At 32.1% G+C, this 16,114-nt stretch overlaps 2 protein-coding genes across 2 annotated transcripts in view; both read right to left on the bottom strand.

Moving 5' to 3' along the window:
* Nucleotides 1–3,009: 3,009 nt before the first annotated feature.
* On the bottom strand, nt 3,010–4,209 carry LOC132111066 (homeobox protein vent1-like). The gene is made up of 3 exons (XM_059518233.1): nt 3,909–4,209; nt 3,588–3,820; nt 3,010–3,372 (listed from the first exon to the last, which is right to left on the bottom strand). The coding sequence occupies exons 1-3, from the start codon at nt 4,129–4,131 to the stop codon at nt 3,148–3,150; spliced, it is 681 nt and encodes a 226-aa protein (XP_059374216.1). The 5' UTR covers nt 4,132–4,209; the 3' UTR covers nt 3,010–3,147.
* Nucleotides 4,210–7,796: 3,587 nt separating this feature from the next.
* Nucleotides 7,797–16,114, bottom strand: part of LOC132110273 (kinase non-catalytic C-lobe domain-containing protein 1) — a 50,171-nt gene continuing 41,853 nt past the window's right edge. The window contains exons 22-30 of the mRNA XM_059516845.1: nt 16,083–16,114; nt 15,824–15,991; nt 14,328–14,534; nt 13,441–13,523; nt 13,048–13,201; nt 11,849–11,971; nt 11,594–11,653; nt 9,915–10,072; nt 7,797–8,358 (exon numbers count right to left, since the gene is read on the bottom strand). The exon at nt 16,083–16,114 is cut by the window's right edge and continues 116 nt beyond it. Of these exons, the coding sequence (XP_059372828.1) occupies nt 8,136–8,358; nt 9,915–10,072; nt 11,594–11,653; nt 11,849–11,971; nt 13,048–13,201; nt 13,441–13,523; nt 14,328–14,534; nt 15,824–15,991; nt 16,083–16,114 (1,208 nt within the window). The 3' untranslated portion in view covers nt 7,797–8,135. The remainder of the gene's footprint in view (nt 8,359–9,914; nt 10,073–11,593; nt 11,654–11,848; nt 11,972–13,047; nt 13,202–13,440; nt 13,524–14,327; nt 14,535–15,823; nt 15,992–16,082) is intronic.

Below are 16,114 nucleotides of genomic sequence, written 5' to 3'. Positions count from 1 at the left end.
ATATTTCACTAGTAGAAATCATGCAAAACAACTTTATATCTACATAACTTTACTCACCTAACATAATACACTAAAAAAAAAACGTCATCTTGAAATGTAGTTCAGCAAACCAAACAGACCAAAAGGACGAATTTTGTAATCCACCAATCAGTGCTTTTGTTCTCTTGTTGCTAGGCAGAATTCCTCCCATGGCCAATCACATTAAAGGAAGAACAGAGTGACTTTGAGTTTTTCCAAAGGATTACTCATGATTTTGAGCTCTCAACACTTGAAATCTTAAGTTTATGCATTTTGAAGGTAAATTAGTTAAATTAACTCATATTTTTAAGTGGCAGGGCCAAAACGCAAAATTTTAAGTAATGTTTAGTCAACATTACTTGATTTTTTAAGTCAAGACAACATTAGGGTTTACAGTGCACTCTTTTCCCTCGTAAGAATGAGCTTTGACTGATATAGGCTTTTTATTTTTGTCTGTCAGTGAAGAAAGTAAACATAGGGTCAACTGATAGGTTGATTTATGAATCATTTTCTCAGACAAAGCTACCAGGAAAGCTAGGTAACTAAGTCCATCAACAATGAAATATAAATTATTTTATTTTTTAAGCTTTTTAGCCTTTGTAATCAACAATACGGTTGGTTATTCACCAAGTCACCCCGTGAAAATCTATTTAATTTCAAATCATTTAACTAACCAGCTAAACGTGTATTAATGTAACGGTCTATTGGCAATATGATTAATCTGTTCTATATTTATTTCTATTTATTAAAAATAACAACATGAATTATCAATTTGCCACTTCTATGAATCAAGTACTTAAAAGAAAATCACAAATCCCTTTTACTCTTACTCTAATATATGTATGTACACTCCTCCTGATTCATTATTACTTAATACAAAACTATATTTATTAATACAAAACAAAAAAACTCCAAAATAATAATGATGTTCTCTCTCTGGGCCATCTAGTGCTTTTAGATAATGATGTGTGTCTTTAATCATTTCTGTGCATGGCAGCATAATGTAATGCCGAAATACAAAATAATATGTTTTAAAGTTTAAAAAGTAAATAAATAAAATAAATCATGATCGTTTTCTAAAGTATGTTTTCATGGGTGTTAATCGCTTCATTTTTGTAGGAATAAAAAACAACTATCACACTGTGTGATAGGGCTGAAGGTGAACGCAGCGAAACGTATTGGTATTGGATGAGAAACCGAACCGTCCTGTGTTGCTCCCAATGCTCCAGTAACATTACATTATGTAAACTGCACTGCATTTATGACAAAGAACTGCACCGATGCAGATGTAATATCATAGCAATCTATCAATAAATGCACTCACGACACACCTTGTACTCTCTGATGTTCGCTCTGCTCGGCGCCACTGAAGATTGAAAAATGCGCTAACTCCAAGCAGACTCAGATAAGGGGAGGAGCCAAAACTTGACGCAGCTTGCCGCCGTTTCAAATGAGTTTTTTTAAAGGGGACTGAAGCGATCAAAAATGTATTAATCAAATATTTTTTTTTAGGGGGGGCTGGGCAGAAGCCTAAAAAGGGCCTAGTGACGCCCCTGCACACACACACGCTGGAGCCAGTCTGTTGGGATGATGTGGAGAGTGTGAACTCATCAATGGGCGACTTAATTAGGACTAATTGTTGACCATGATCTGCTCATTAGGTCTTGTTTGAAGTACGCGGAGTCGCGCGCATCTGAAAGCGCAGTGCATGGCTCCCGCGGTTCAGGGTTCATTTAGGCTTTCTGTGGCGCCTACATTTGATTTAAATAAATCTCAATGGTATCATTGCTCTTTGGGTATTAAAAGTGTTGATGTTGCATAATAGGCTTCTGTGTTGGAGAGATCTAACTCACGTTTAACTAGTTTCAGGATGTAAATGCTATTGGTTATAATTTGAAACTATATTTTATTCATGAGTTTATTTATGCTATGCTTTTCATGCATGAAAAATACACCTTGTGTAGTCACTAATATCAAGAGAAATATTAAGAGTTTGACTTGTTTTCAAATCTGAACTGGGTTTAAAAATAGTTGAATGAAGATTTACACTGTGGTGTGCCTGTACATAAATATGTATATGTATATATAAAAACTTTTGAAAAAGTTTGGGTTTAGTGAGACTTTTGTGTTTTAAAGAAGTCTCTTCTGTTCATCAAGGATTCATTTATTTAACTAAAATACAGAAACAACTGTAATATTGTAAATTATTATTTCCATTTAAAATAATGTTTTTTGTAGTTTAGTATACTTTAAAATATAATTTATTTCTGTGATGCACAGCTGTATTTTCAGCATCATTGCTCCAGTCTTCAGTGTCACGTGATCTTCAGAAATCAGAATAATATGATGATTTATTATGAATGTTGGAAAGAGTTGTGCTGATTGTTAATTTATTTTAAATTTTATTTATTTATTTGGAACCGGTAAAACTGTATTTGTTTTTAGGATTCTTTGATGAGTAAAGGTAAATAGAACAACGTTTATTTAAAAAAGAAACCTTTTTTGTCTTTATTGTCACTTTTTTTAAATCAATTTAACACATCCTTGCTGAATGAAAGTATTTATTTCTTTAAAAAAAATACTTACAAACTTTTGGATGGTTATGCATATCATTATTTTCATATTACAGTTTTTTCTGTAATTTTGATTTAATAATTGCATATAAACTGCATGTATTTACAGACCTGAGATAATTACACAGATGCCTGTGAAAATTCATTGTGCAATTTGGTAGCAGATGGAGAATAATTTCTTTAACTTACGCAATGTATGTGGAACATTCCAAGAAAACACTGAATTCCCAAATAAAGATGAAACAGTCAATCGGATTGTCACAGTATCTTTTAACTTCAAAGGAAACTGATTAGGATTAAAAGCATTTGAACAACAATAAGCCTATTTCAGATCGATTGACTTCTGAACCGAATCTTATCAAATGTGAACTTTAAGCTTGCAAAGTTTAACTTGAACACAAACAAATCACCAATCAAGCAAACTTAGGCATAAAACTTTATTTCTGAAAATAAATAAACTCTTCTTTTTAATTAAACACTATTTTTACGAAGCGTAACTCTACACACATTGCACACAGAATATGATAAGTGTTTTTATAAAGGAACGTGTCTGTCTTCAGTAGTAATGTTGCCTCGCCATCATGAGGTGATGATGAGGAGCGAGCGGATGATGCGTCATCATCTGGTGCACCAGCGCGCAGTGAGGCGGAAACGGAAGTCGCTGTCTGTCGTAGCAGTGGTACTGAACCGGAACAACCATCTGAGGCAGAAGATAGTCAGCTCGCATTTCCTGAACTTCCCGCTTCAGCTTCATCCTGCGATTCTGGAACCATGTTCTGACCTGAAGAACAAAACGAGGATGCATTTAAAATGTGTTCTATTGTTCAAAACGCAACTTTTCCTACAATTTCAAATATTATTGGAGTAGGTTTACAAGAAAATAGTTTTTATATGTCAATATGTCAACCTTTTTTTCAGTGCATAAGAGAAAGCTATTTATTTATTATCGATGATGCATTTAAATAAAGAGAATAGAGTTTAGTGCGCGCGTCTCACCTGAGTTTCTGACAGATTGAGTTTCAATGCAGTTTTCACTCTGTCTCCCGCGTCCAAGTATTTGTGCTTGCTGAAGATTTTCTCAAGTTTTTCGATCTGTTCCGGAGTGAATTTGGTTCTGATTCTGCGCGTCGCCGCGTCTTTTTCCACGTCGGTTCCATCTTCCATGGACGCGCATTCAGAAGCGGCCGCTTCACTTTCATAACCAGACGAATAGCCGCTGTTTTCTGAAACTGAGCATGAAATAAATAATTAAAACACGCTCTATTTGCGTTTACATTAATTGAAGCCAATCGCAAATGCATTGAAGCGTATACTTACAGCTTGGAGATGAGCAGTGTCTTGGAGTCGTGACCTCTTTCTCCTTAATGGTCTCTGGTTTCTGTTCAACCTTGGAAACCTTTGGTTTTGGCTGCAAATAAACCTTGTCGTAGGATGTTGGAGGCCTCGGTTGAACCACACATGGTACGTGCGGCCTGTGCGTCTTTTTCTCCGAATCGTGAAAGCTTTGGGCGAGCCAGTCCACAGAAAAATCCTTGACCATGATTGGTGTCTGTCTGTCTGAGGAAGTCAGTCTATCTCAACAGAATCCAAAACTGTTTGCCAGGCCTCCAGAAGCGACCTGAATATATATAGGCCTGTACCGGCATCACATTAACATATGCATGGAGGAGTTAACGCCTGATCGATTCTCAATCATTAGGCCTAATGGGTCGTTATTGAAGTCTTTACATATCCTATGATTGTGTGAAAGCCTGGCGCCAGCTTGTCTGGGCTCACCTCTGTCTCATCCAGCTGTCTGCATCCTCTTCAAACACAGATGGAGTGTCAGAACAGCTGGATGCGAGTGGCGCATTAATGACGAAAACTGCTGCTTTAATACTGGCATTTTAAAGTTTGAAGCCAAGAAACTTCAAAACAATAATATAAAATGATTAGTAAAACTTTTTCAATATTTTACACCAATTGTAAGCATATTCCCCATGATAAATCCTTGTATTTTAATTATTTTGCATTATTTGTCATGCAGAATATGCGTATAAATCACGTTTTCCAAAATAATATTCAACTGTTTTCAACAATGGTAATAATCAGAAATAAAGCAAAATCAGCATTAGGAATGAATTCTAAAAAAACGTGACACTCAAGACTGGAGTAATGATGCTTGGAAATTCATTTTACAATATATTCACATAGAAAACGGGTATTTGAGATTTCAATAACAATTACAACAGGCTTCAAATGGCCAGTAGAACTTTTAAACTATAATTTTTGTTCCCAGTTTGCTGCATATCCCACTAATAAATCATTGTTAGTTCAGACTTCTGTGCATACGTTCATTTAATCATGTCTCAATATAACTTTAAATAAAAGTATGTAAATATTTAAAATATATAACGAAACAAAAAGTTACAGTAAAAAAAAGTTAAATAGTCAGAATAATATAAAAACGAAAAATATAGCCAATAAAGAACATTTTATTTGTTCTACAGCACTTTTCAACATATCTGGGTCTAAATTCTGGGTTTGAATAATTTTGCTTATATAAGCCTCTAAATAATATTTTGGGCTTATTCTGTCGTGTTACTGTGACATCAGTGGAAAATTATAAATCCAACGATTAGCAAAAAAAAGCAAAAAAAAAAAAGAAAAAGAATAGCAGCTTTTGCTATTCGTCTGTTTCTGTATTGTGGTGTGTGATTAGACTGTAATTCAAATGGTTGTGTTTTCACACATGCTGCTGCCTGTGGAGTCTGTGGCGCCACTGTCCATCTCAGGGCATTTGGCGCGGTCGGCAAACATCAAGATCAAAGGGATTACAGTAGCAACACAATTAACTTTGATTGACCAGCAGTTCAAATGCAAATTCACAGCCGGACAAGCTTAAGCCTGATCCAATGACTCAACACAACAACTCGGAGATCTCATTGCACCAACCTAAATCTGTGCAACTATTTACTTGCATTGCTTTCTTTTTAATCATGCATATGCACATATGTGCACGTTTATGCATGTTTAATGAAACTCATGCTGTTACGTTGTAAATCTTAATTTTACAAGACCTGTCAATCTGAATCTGGAAATTAATAAGTCTAAATAGTTAGTCTTTACTTTCTTTTTCTTTTTGCATATGACAAAGCATATGACGCTTCGGCAATTTTTAATAAACGAACTAAAAATTAAAATTATTGCATGCCAAAAGGCGGGTTTGGACGGAAATATAACAAATCAGTTCAAAAGCATTAATGTAATTGTTTACTCATTTGAAGTTTAATGATGAAACAAAACCTGTGATTCAATAATATTGGTGATAAATCTGAAAGGATGGCATGGCACAGAGGTCTGCAGTTCATCAGACTGTTTTTGAATGTCTGTGGATGAGAGACAGAGCCTTGGAAAGGATCGTTTAGCTGGACAATGATGATATGGGCATGTTGACTGTTTCCTTTATCAGTGATCTATAGTGCAGGAGCTCGAGCTCTTTGACTCGCAATTAAAGCCTTTATCTGAAGCGCTTTGATCCGCCGCGAAACAATGACGAGGATCCCGCGCGCTTCCCGCGAGAAACTCCCAAACACACATTATTTAATTCGCATATATGATATGATATATGATGACATGCAATAACATCGAGCAGTACTGTGTGGAAGAATCACCTGAGCAGAATAACATATGAACGATTATGGGTGCGATACTGCTTTTTGTTTTACGATCATGTTTATACTGACACGTCAGAAGCACAGATATGTTGTTAACATTTTAATGATGCATACATGTTTCTTTAATAATTCTACGAACGTCCAGTACACTACAAAAGTTTGGAATAATATATAGATTTGTAATGTTTTTGAAAAAGTTTTGTGCTAATCAAGGCTGTATTTATTTGATCAAATGTAGTACAGTAAAATTGTGAAATATTATTCCAATATAAAACAGCTGTTTTCTCTGTAAATATATGTTAAAATGTAATTTCTTTCCGTGGGGTAAGATTTATGAAAAAAAGAAAGAAATAATAATACTTTCATTCAGCAAGGATCAATTAAATTGATCAAAACTGACAAAAATAGATGTATAATGTTACAAAATATGTCTATTTCAAATAAATGCTGTTCTTTTGAACTTTCTATTCATCTGAAAAATCCTGAAATATAAAATGCATCAGTTTCCACAGAAATATTGTGCAGCACAACTGTGTTCAACATTGATAATAATCAGAAATGTTTCTTGAGCAGTAAATCATCATTTTATTATGATTTCTGAAGATCATGTGACACTGAAGACTGATGCTGGAAATACAGCGGAGCATCACAGAAATAAATTACACTTTAACAGAGATTCACACAGAAAACAGCTGTTTTAAATTATAATAATATTTCACAATTTTTACTGTATTTTTGATCAAATAAATGCAGCCTTGATGAGCAGAAGAGACTCTCCGAAACATAAAAAAAAATCAATTATTCCAAACTTTAATTCATGTGTAGTAACTGAACAATACCCAGATGACCTTCTGCTTCTTCTGAGGTCCTCTGATGGTCAGTTCATCCATGAGCCGAGGAGCCATCAGATTCACGGCTGGATAATAAAATCTCATAAAATGATGGTGGTTAGTATGTCACATGTCAGAGATGAAGATGGGAGCGTATTCTACATCTGTATTCACCACACCTGAAAAACACACTGCATCAAAACGAGAAGTTTTCAGTCAATACGATGCAATTTATTAGGTCTAATCCTGATTAATTAATAACAAGTTTGTAATCCTGCAGATGTAAAACATGTAAATTAACTGGTTTTCTTCAAATCTAAAGTATTATTATAAAGACTGAAACCTGAAAAACCAAACTTTTTTTTTTCTTTCTTTCTCCATACTATGGAAGTCAATGGGGACCAAAAACTGTTCGGTTCCCAGGTTTCTTCAAAATATCTTCTGCGTTCAACACAAGAAAGAAACTCATACAAGTTTGAAACAACTGAACTTTAAGAAGAAGGAAAATCTTATTGATAATGCAATTGCAAAAGCTGCGTTCTTGAACTTTAAAACATGCAGTGAAATATATGTGTCCCACTACAAAACAGCAAAATGCAATGAGTTAAATTATGTTAAAGGTTATGCAAAAGTACATCACAATTTCCTAAGATTTGTATAGAAATATATCATGTTTACTCTATTTTTAAAAGTAGAATAATTTCCTAGAGGAGTTATTATATATATGCATTATGCAAACGGTTGAATCTTATCTAAAATGCATTAATAATTTCTCAATCATTATCAATAAGTCTATAAACATCCATACTGTAATATTTGGTCGTGTAGCCGTCCGAAAACATAAACACAAAACTAAAAGTCTTTGCTTCATTGAAGAAAACCATCCATCTGGCTGAAACTGAAGTTAAAGATGAGAAAACACCTCCACATCCTAAAAAGAGGAAATTCACCTGTGCTTTCACAGTATTCTTCATCAACATTCATACATCTTCATCTGTCCTCAGCGCTCAAATGGAGATGTCTGGAGTCTCCGGATGCGACTTCCACATCTGTTCGGGTCACTGGAACGACGCTTTGACGCGGCGCAGCGTGTCGTGGATCCGGCGAGTGGCGGGCATCTGGCTGAAGTTGATGTGGTTGTCGGAGGCGAGGAGCGGGATGTCACACCTGCCGAAGCGTGCGAGTCGTCCACGCAGGTACGCCTGCAGCGTGAGGTCAGGAGGATAGGAATAGAGATGCTCCTGAAACGCCTGGATCTGACTGACCACACGCGCAATGTTCCTGAGAGGAAACAAACACACCAGAGAGACTCGACCTGTGAGTCTGGCTTTAGATGCAAAGAGGAAAAGAACAGCATTTGCCTCTCATTTTTGGAGTGGTGTTTGTAGGGCTGCACGATTAATCGAAATAATCGGCTTTGAGTGCATATCAAAATGCAAAGGTTGATTTTTTATTATATATATGACTTTTATTGTGTGATATATTGAATCTAAATGATTGAATCTGGCATGAACTCGTCTCTGCATCTGAGTTTGAGTCACTCGTAATAGGATCTGATTATAAACTGGCTGATTAATGTTTGTAAATTTGAAATTATGACAGCCATTGTAATTCATTTTTATTTGTTGAATTATGTTTGAAATAATACACTAGTAATATTTATTTTATTGTTTTATTTAGTAGTAGCAATACTACTACTACTACTACTACTACTAATAAATATTATTATTATTATTGTCGAAATAAAAGTTTAATGGTTCATGAATAAATTAATAATTCAAGGAAGAAAATTAATAGTGGATTTGTAATTTTATAGTTGTACTATAGAACAAAATTATAGATTTTTTCGTAAATACAGTGAAACGATACACATGTAATATTTCTTATTTTATTTAATCATTTTATTTAGTGGAAGTTATAATAATAATAATAATAATTACGATATTTTAATATTTTCTTTTTAGAATAATTAAAAACATGCTTATAGTGTTTATTATGTTATATTTTTTTCTTAAATATTAAATAAACAACAACAACACAATTTATAGTTATTATTAATATAGTAAAAATATAATATATAATATAGTTCAGTGGGTAAATTTTCGAAAATGAAGAAAATAAGACTATTGTTATTGAAATTTTACAGTCACAGTAGTATAAAATAAAATCATTATGATAAATACAGTGTGATAATAAAATGGGGATATTTCTTATTTTGTTTAGTAGTAGCAATTACAATAATTACTGAAATTATAGAAAACTAAAACACTTGTTTAAAGTGTTTATATTCATATTATTATTATTATTATTATTGATTTAGTCAAAATAAAAGTTCAGAGGTTAATAATTCGTAAATTAAGAAATTAAGACGGCCATAAATATGTGTATTGTAATATTACAGCTTGAATGCTAAATACAATTATTATTTATTTTTTTAATTCTTGATTTTTATTTTATGTGAGACAACAGCAGATGCACTTTTTCACTGGAGGAAGTGTTATTATGGATTATAGACTCTGTGTTTGAGCTAAAAACATCTTAATGCTGGATGTGTTTCATCTTTTGTCTTCTCCAGGTGTTCACTGATGGACTGGAGTGCTGTGGATTATTGTGATGTTTTTATCAGACTCTCATTCTGACGGCACCCATTCACTGCAGAGCAACTGATGCAATGCTACATTTCTCCAAATCTGATGAAGACACAAACTCATTCTGATCTCAGATGATCCGAGGGTGAGGATATTTTAAGCACAAATGTATTTTTGGGTGAACTAAAAAACAAAAGTCAAAAGCGTCTATTAAATGCATGAATGTAAATGTAAGTGCGTTCATGAGACCTCAGTTTGGGCCACTTGTATGCTCCGCTGGTCATGGTAAACGCTCCGATCTCCAGCTGCTGGATGTGTATGGCCAGGATGAGGGCGTCTGGGAGAGTGGGCCGCCGTCTGTCCTTCTCTCCCTCCATCAGACACAGATTATCACTCTTCAGAAAGACCTGAAACAAGGTCATTAACAGACTTGAGAGCCTCACTCCTCTCTCTTCGATGGGACCCTGTAGCTCAAACACCAATGGCACGGGTTTGATTCTTAGAGAATGCATGAACTCGCATGAATAAGTCGCTTTGGATAAAAGCATCTTAAAAATGCAGAAAAATCTAAATGCATTACTGTGTTTAATTATTCAAAACAACATCAAAAATACCATTCACTCGAACAAGGACTCAGTACACCTGTATAGTGATAAGCATGCTTTCAGTATCTATTTTAAAATTAATTGAGTTATTTAATAATTTGTAGGACATAATCAACAATGTTTGGGTTTTGTGACTGTCTGGAGATTATGAGAGAAATTAAAAAAAGGGGAAAATACATTACTTAGCAGTACCTTGAAAAATGAAAAGCCGTGACGCAGTTTTGTTATTATTAATATAATAATAATAATAATAATAATAATAATAATAACAATGATGATAATGAAAGTAGCAATTAAGGTTTAAATGGTTTAATTTTTTTTTACTAATTATTAAGCTAATTAAAACAGTTTTGTTATTATTAATGTTATTAACATTAATAATAATAATAATAATAATAATAAAAAATGTCAAAACAAAGGATTTGTTTAAAAAAACAAATGATTAAAATAATGAAAATAAATGGATGTGAAGAAGTATTATTAATATTATTCATGTTATATAATAATAATAATAATAATAGAAGTAACAATTCAGAATTAATTCAAAACAATTAATAAAGTAATTTAACATAGCTATAAATCACTTTTATTAAAATTATTATTTTTATAAATATTATATGATATAATAATATACTACTTTAACATTTCAACTAATATAATTTCATTATAAACCATTAAAAATAAATTAAACAGCAATAAAGCAGTTATTATTATTACAGATAATATATAATACAATTATATATTTGTATTATATTTGTTATTAAAAACATTTTAAACAATTCCTCAGTTGAAAACAATTAAAATAAATCATTAAAATAATGGCTGTGAAGCAGTATTATTAATATTATTCATGTTATATAATAATAATAATAATAATACAAGTAACAATTCAGAATGTGTTCTGCTGTGAAGCAGTTTTGTTATCAAAATTATTATTTTTATAATATTATATAATACAATAACATTTTAATAATATAATACAATATCTCATATTATTCCTAATATAATTACATTCGATTAAAAAATATCAGTGAAGCAGTTATTATTGTTACACATAATATATAATATAATGTAATATTTGCATTATTGCTTTTATTATTAAAAACACTGAAAACAATCAATTAGTAAAAAAAACACGAATTATTACAACAATTAAAATAAATAGCTGTGAAGCAGTTCGATTATTAATATTATGAAATAGATATTATATAATGCAATAATACTAATGCAACATACTTTAATTTTATAAATATATTATAAATGTAAATAACATTAGAAAGCATTAAGAATTAGTTAAAATAATTAAAATCTGCCAGGTCTGACCTGCACGGCCCTGAGCTCCTCGAGAGTCTCGCACATCTTCAGCGAGATCTGCTTCCACGCCTGCGTTCATCACACACACAAGAGCAGAGACATATACTGTCACACTGATCAAAACACCAATTACATCTCATTCATGCTTTTCAATAGAGCTAGTGTTTAATCTGTTTAAACAGACATGCAATTAACATTTCAGCTGCTGGTTAAGATACAGCACAAATCACAAATACAGTGGAGCTGAGGTTGTAACTTTCTCACCGGTAACTGTCTCACAATCACATTCTCCAGCCCCGACAGGATCTGCAGAGCTGTGGCGAAGTTTCTCGTCTCGTAGCAGTACTTGCCGATGGACAGAAAGCGAGCGAGTAAAGCCGCCTGTGCCTAAAATACAGCCAGATATTCAAATGCACCCGACTTTAGGACTAGTATAAATAAATATAGTGTGTATTTATGTGCATATCGGGAAATTAGGGATAGAAATGTTCTTAACTTGCAAGAAATTAAAAGTTAAAATGCAGAAAATAAAATAAAATAAACACTTAATAGTCCTTAAAATATGTTCTTAATGCATCATATATTTTTTTCTTTTTTTTCAGGTTTTTTTGCACCTGAGCCATAATCTTGCAAGGTTTTTCTTCACATTATGGAAGTAAAACAGGTTGTGGCTTCAAAACTATTTTATTTTAGTTGTTAATTAAGTAGCACTAACATATTATTACTATTATAGTTTTTGTTAATATTTTATTTTCTGTTTTAATTTAATTTTAATTTATGTTTCAGTGATTTTGTAATGTTTTTGTTTGTATTTGTTTTGTTTGTAATATGTATATATATATATATATATAAACAATATTTATAATACAGGTATTACAATATTACAAAATAAGTAATTAAAAGCAAAAAAACAAAAGCAATCAATGAAATTATTAAAATATTAAGTAAAATTAAAATTGAAAATATAAAAATCTAACCTAATTTAAAATAAAGAAAATTATTAAAATATATGAAAATATACCAATATATGAAATTATTAAAATATTAAGTAAAATTAAAATTAAAACTGAAAATATAAAAATTTAATCTAATTTAAAATAAAGAAAATTATTAAAATATATGAAAATATAACATAATCTATCAATGAAATTATTAAAATATTATGTAAAATTAAATGAAAATATATAAATTAAATGTAATTTAAAATAATACAAATGTAATAGTATATCAGTGCTACTAAAGTAACTAAAAAAGGTTTTTAAGTATAACTTAATTCATAATAATTTAATTAGTTAATTAAATTAGTTAATTCAAACTAATTATTATAGTAATTAAAACAAAAAGCCGTGAAGCAGTCTATTATTATTAACATGAGAAGAGTTATAGATATTCACATTCATAACCCAGTTTCACTGCTAAGATTTATAAGATAAGTAAATATACGGTAAACTCTGAGGAAACACCTTGACCGAGTCGCAGGTGACCAGTTCAGCAGAAACCCAGTTAGTGACACAGTGTGCGTGTGTGAGGAGCCTCTGCAGGGGGCCCCGGGGCCCCGACACCTCACTGACCAACAGACCGCTGCCCTCTAGAGGCGAGGAGGATGGAGACACACACCTGACCAACACACAGCAACATTGAACACACACACTGAACATATCGGGAAGATGAAATATACATATGTACATGCACTTTAGTTCTTTTAGGTGAAAATCATTTTTATGCATGTAAAAATGCTTTTTATTTATAAGACTTTGAAAAATGCTTAAACAAGTTTGAGATTTAATATAGAAGGCCACTGCTTTAATTGTTGATTATACATTCATGCACATTCTTGAAGGACAGTGGAAACTCACCTGGAAATGTTTCCAGAGTTTTCCGTCACTCCGTGAGCTCTTGAGTTCAGAAAGTGAACCGGGTGACAGTCATGAAATATTTCCTGCGTGAAAAACAGACGATGAGACAGGAAACTGCTTGATATAGTGATTCAGGCCCCATATAAAGTCTGTTTCAGATTTAGGATCAAGACCAGCTTTAAAATAAGATGATCATGTGTCTCCACCTAGAGATGGATCAGGACAAGACAGCATGAGAACAGAGCGGATAAAATAAAATAAAATAAAATAAAATAAAATAAAATAAAATAAAATAAAATAAAATAAAATAAAATAAAATAAAATAAAATAAAATAAAATAAAATAAAATAAAATAAAATAAAATAAAATAAAATAAAATAAAATAAAATAAAATAAAATAAAATAAAAATTTGAAATATTATTTCACTTTTAAATAACAGTTCTCTGTGTGAATCTGTGTTAAAGTGTAATTTATTTCTGTGATGCTCCGCTGTATTTTCAGCATCATTCCTCCAGTCTTCAGTGTCACATGATCTTCAGAAATCAGAATAATATGAAACATTTCTGATTACTATCAATGTTGTGCTGCAAAATATTTCTCAGCATATTACAATGATTTCTGAAGGATGTGACACTAAAGACTGGAGTAAATTCAGCTTTTCATCACAGAAATAAATTACGTTTTAACATATATTAACATAGAAAACTGCTGTTTCAAATTCTAATAATATTTCACAATTTTTACTGTATTTTTGATCAAATAAATGCAGCCCTGGTGAGCAGAAGAGATTTCTTTCAGCTTTTAAAAATCATAATTATTCCACATGTTTAACAGATATTTAGCATGTGCTGTATATTTAATAAAAGACTGCGGTGTGTTTGATCACCTGCTCCAGTAAAGTGAGCTGCTGTGCGATGTGCAGCGGTGTGTGTTCGCTCTGACTGAAGGGACGTCTCTCGTCTGATCTCAGACTGCTGTTGCTCATCAGAGAGGCGTAACACGGCCGTGGAAGAGCCGCGGCGATGGAGAACACTTTCTCTTTACACTGGACCGTCTGAGGCTCCACCACACACGACACACGCCACTGGAAACTCTGCACACGCGTGAACACATCTCATGAAGAAGAAGGTGTTTGACTGCTGCTCAGATGCATGAAATTAATGTTTAAGATTAATAGAAACGTGTTTGATTTTTTTAGGGCAAGGAACTACAGGTAAAACTATTTATTTTTCATGCACATTATTTTTTATTTATTTTTCATGCACATTAGAGATTTCGAGATTTTGGGGGATATTTTACTACTTTCAGGCTAGTGGAAAGAAAACATCTGAAATGCAAGGTTAAGTGTTTATATTATCTTGCTGTAGATCTTATCTTGCATACACCAAATTTTACAGTTTTATTCCCATCCATATTCTGAACGTTTTTATATTGTATATATATATATAATATGCTTGATTCATATTTAACATTTCATTCCTAAAAACATAGCAAAAATGTATGTTTTACTGTCTGTTGACTACTTTTTGGATTTATGGAGTTATAAAAATAGAAAATTTAATTCCTGTCTGTATAGAGCTTTCACTCTGATTTGTCAACAAAATCGAACAAGAACTTTGAACCTGGATTTATCAAATGTTTAGATTTCTGTTGTGGAAATAAATGCTAATTAGCACATTTGTCAATTAGATAACTCCTTAAATGCATTTGTAAAAACTTTTTAAAGTTTCTTAACAATAAATAAAAAAAATAAAGTCAATAAAAAAATAAAAAAATAAAAAATACATAAATAAATATATGTGTAAATAAAATTGAAATGTAAAATAAATTATTAAATACATGAATGAATAAATAAAAAATATTAAATTATTTACTTCAATTTCAATTCAAATAAAATAAAATTCAACTCAATAATTAAATTAAATTAAATTAAATTAAATTAAATTAAATTAAATTAAATTAAATTAAATTAAATTAAATTAAATTAAATTAAATTAAATTAAATTAAATTAAATTAAATTAAATTAAATTAAATTAAATTAAATTAAATTAAATTATCACAAGAAGAAACCAAGAGCAGGTTACACAGTATTACTTTCTTCAATCGTACAATGTGTTCCTAATCACCACAACCCTTTTTAATCAGGTACCTAATGTCCATCATTATTTGTAACCACACGGTTATTCTTTATTTCATTTCCTGAGTCCACTGGTTCGTAATGTTTCCAGTGGACTGTTATCATTGTCATTTAAATGCAAATTTAACCTTAACCTTTCAGAAGACTGGTAACAATTTGTCAATTGGTAATGTAAGTACTGTGATTTCTATTAGTGTTTATAATATCCACCTGCAGTGTCTTGGCTAAAATGACTGTCTCAGACCTTTCGAGCAGCATCTTCGATAGATGAGTTCATTGAGAGCTTCTCCTCGTCTTCTGGGCTGCTGATGGAGGCGTCGAGCGCACACGACGGGACACAGACGTGCCTCTTCCTGGGTGAGGCCTGGAGCGTCGCCAGCAAACCTGCTCCTCGACTTTCAACCGGTGCGACCTGAAGACACAGCATAACGCGGTTATTTCACATGCATTCAAGCCTTCTGTCTAAACCAGCAGTTTAAGAGTTAAACTCTGAAGGCAGTGACCTCAGCGGTCAGGAAAGCGTCCAGCATCTGCA

The sequence above is a fragment of the Carassius carassius genome, chromosome 30 (genome assembly GCF_963082965.1).
Source record: "Carassius carassius chromosome 30, fCarCar2.1, whole genome shotgun sequence".
Classification (NCBI taxonomy): domain Eukaryota; kingdom Metazoa; phylum Chordata; class Actinopteri; order Cypriniformes; family Cyprinidae; genus Carassius; species Carassius carassius.
Note: the sequence above shows the minus strand (reverse complement) of the source record. Positions and strands in the feature narration are given on the sequence as shown.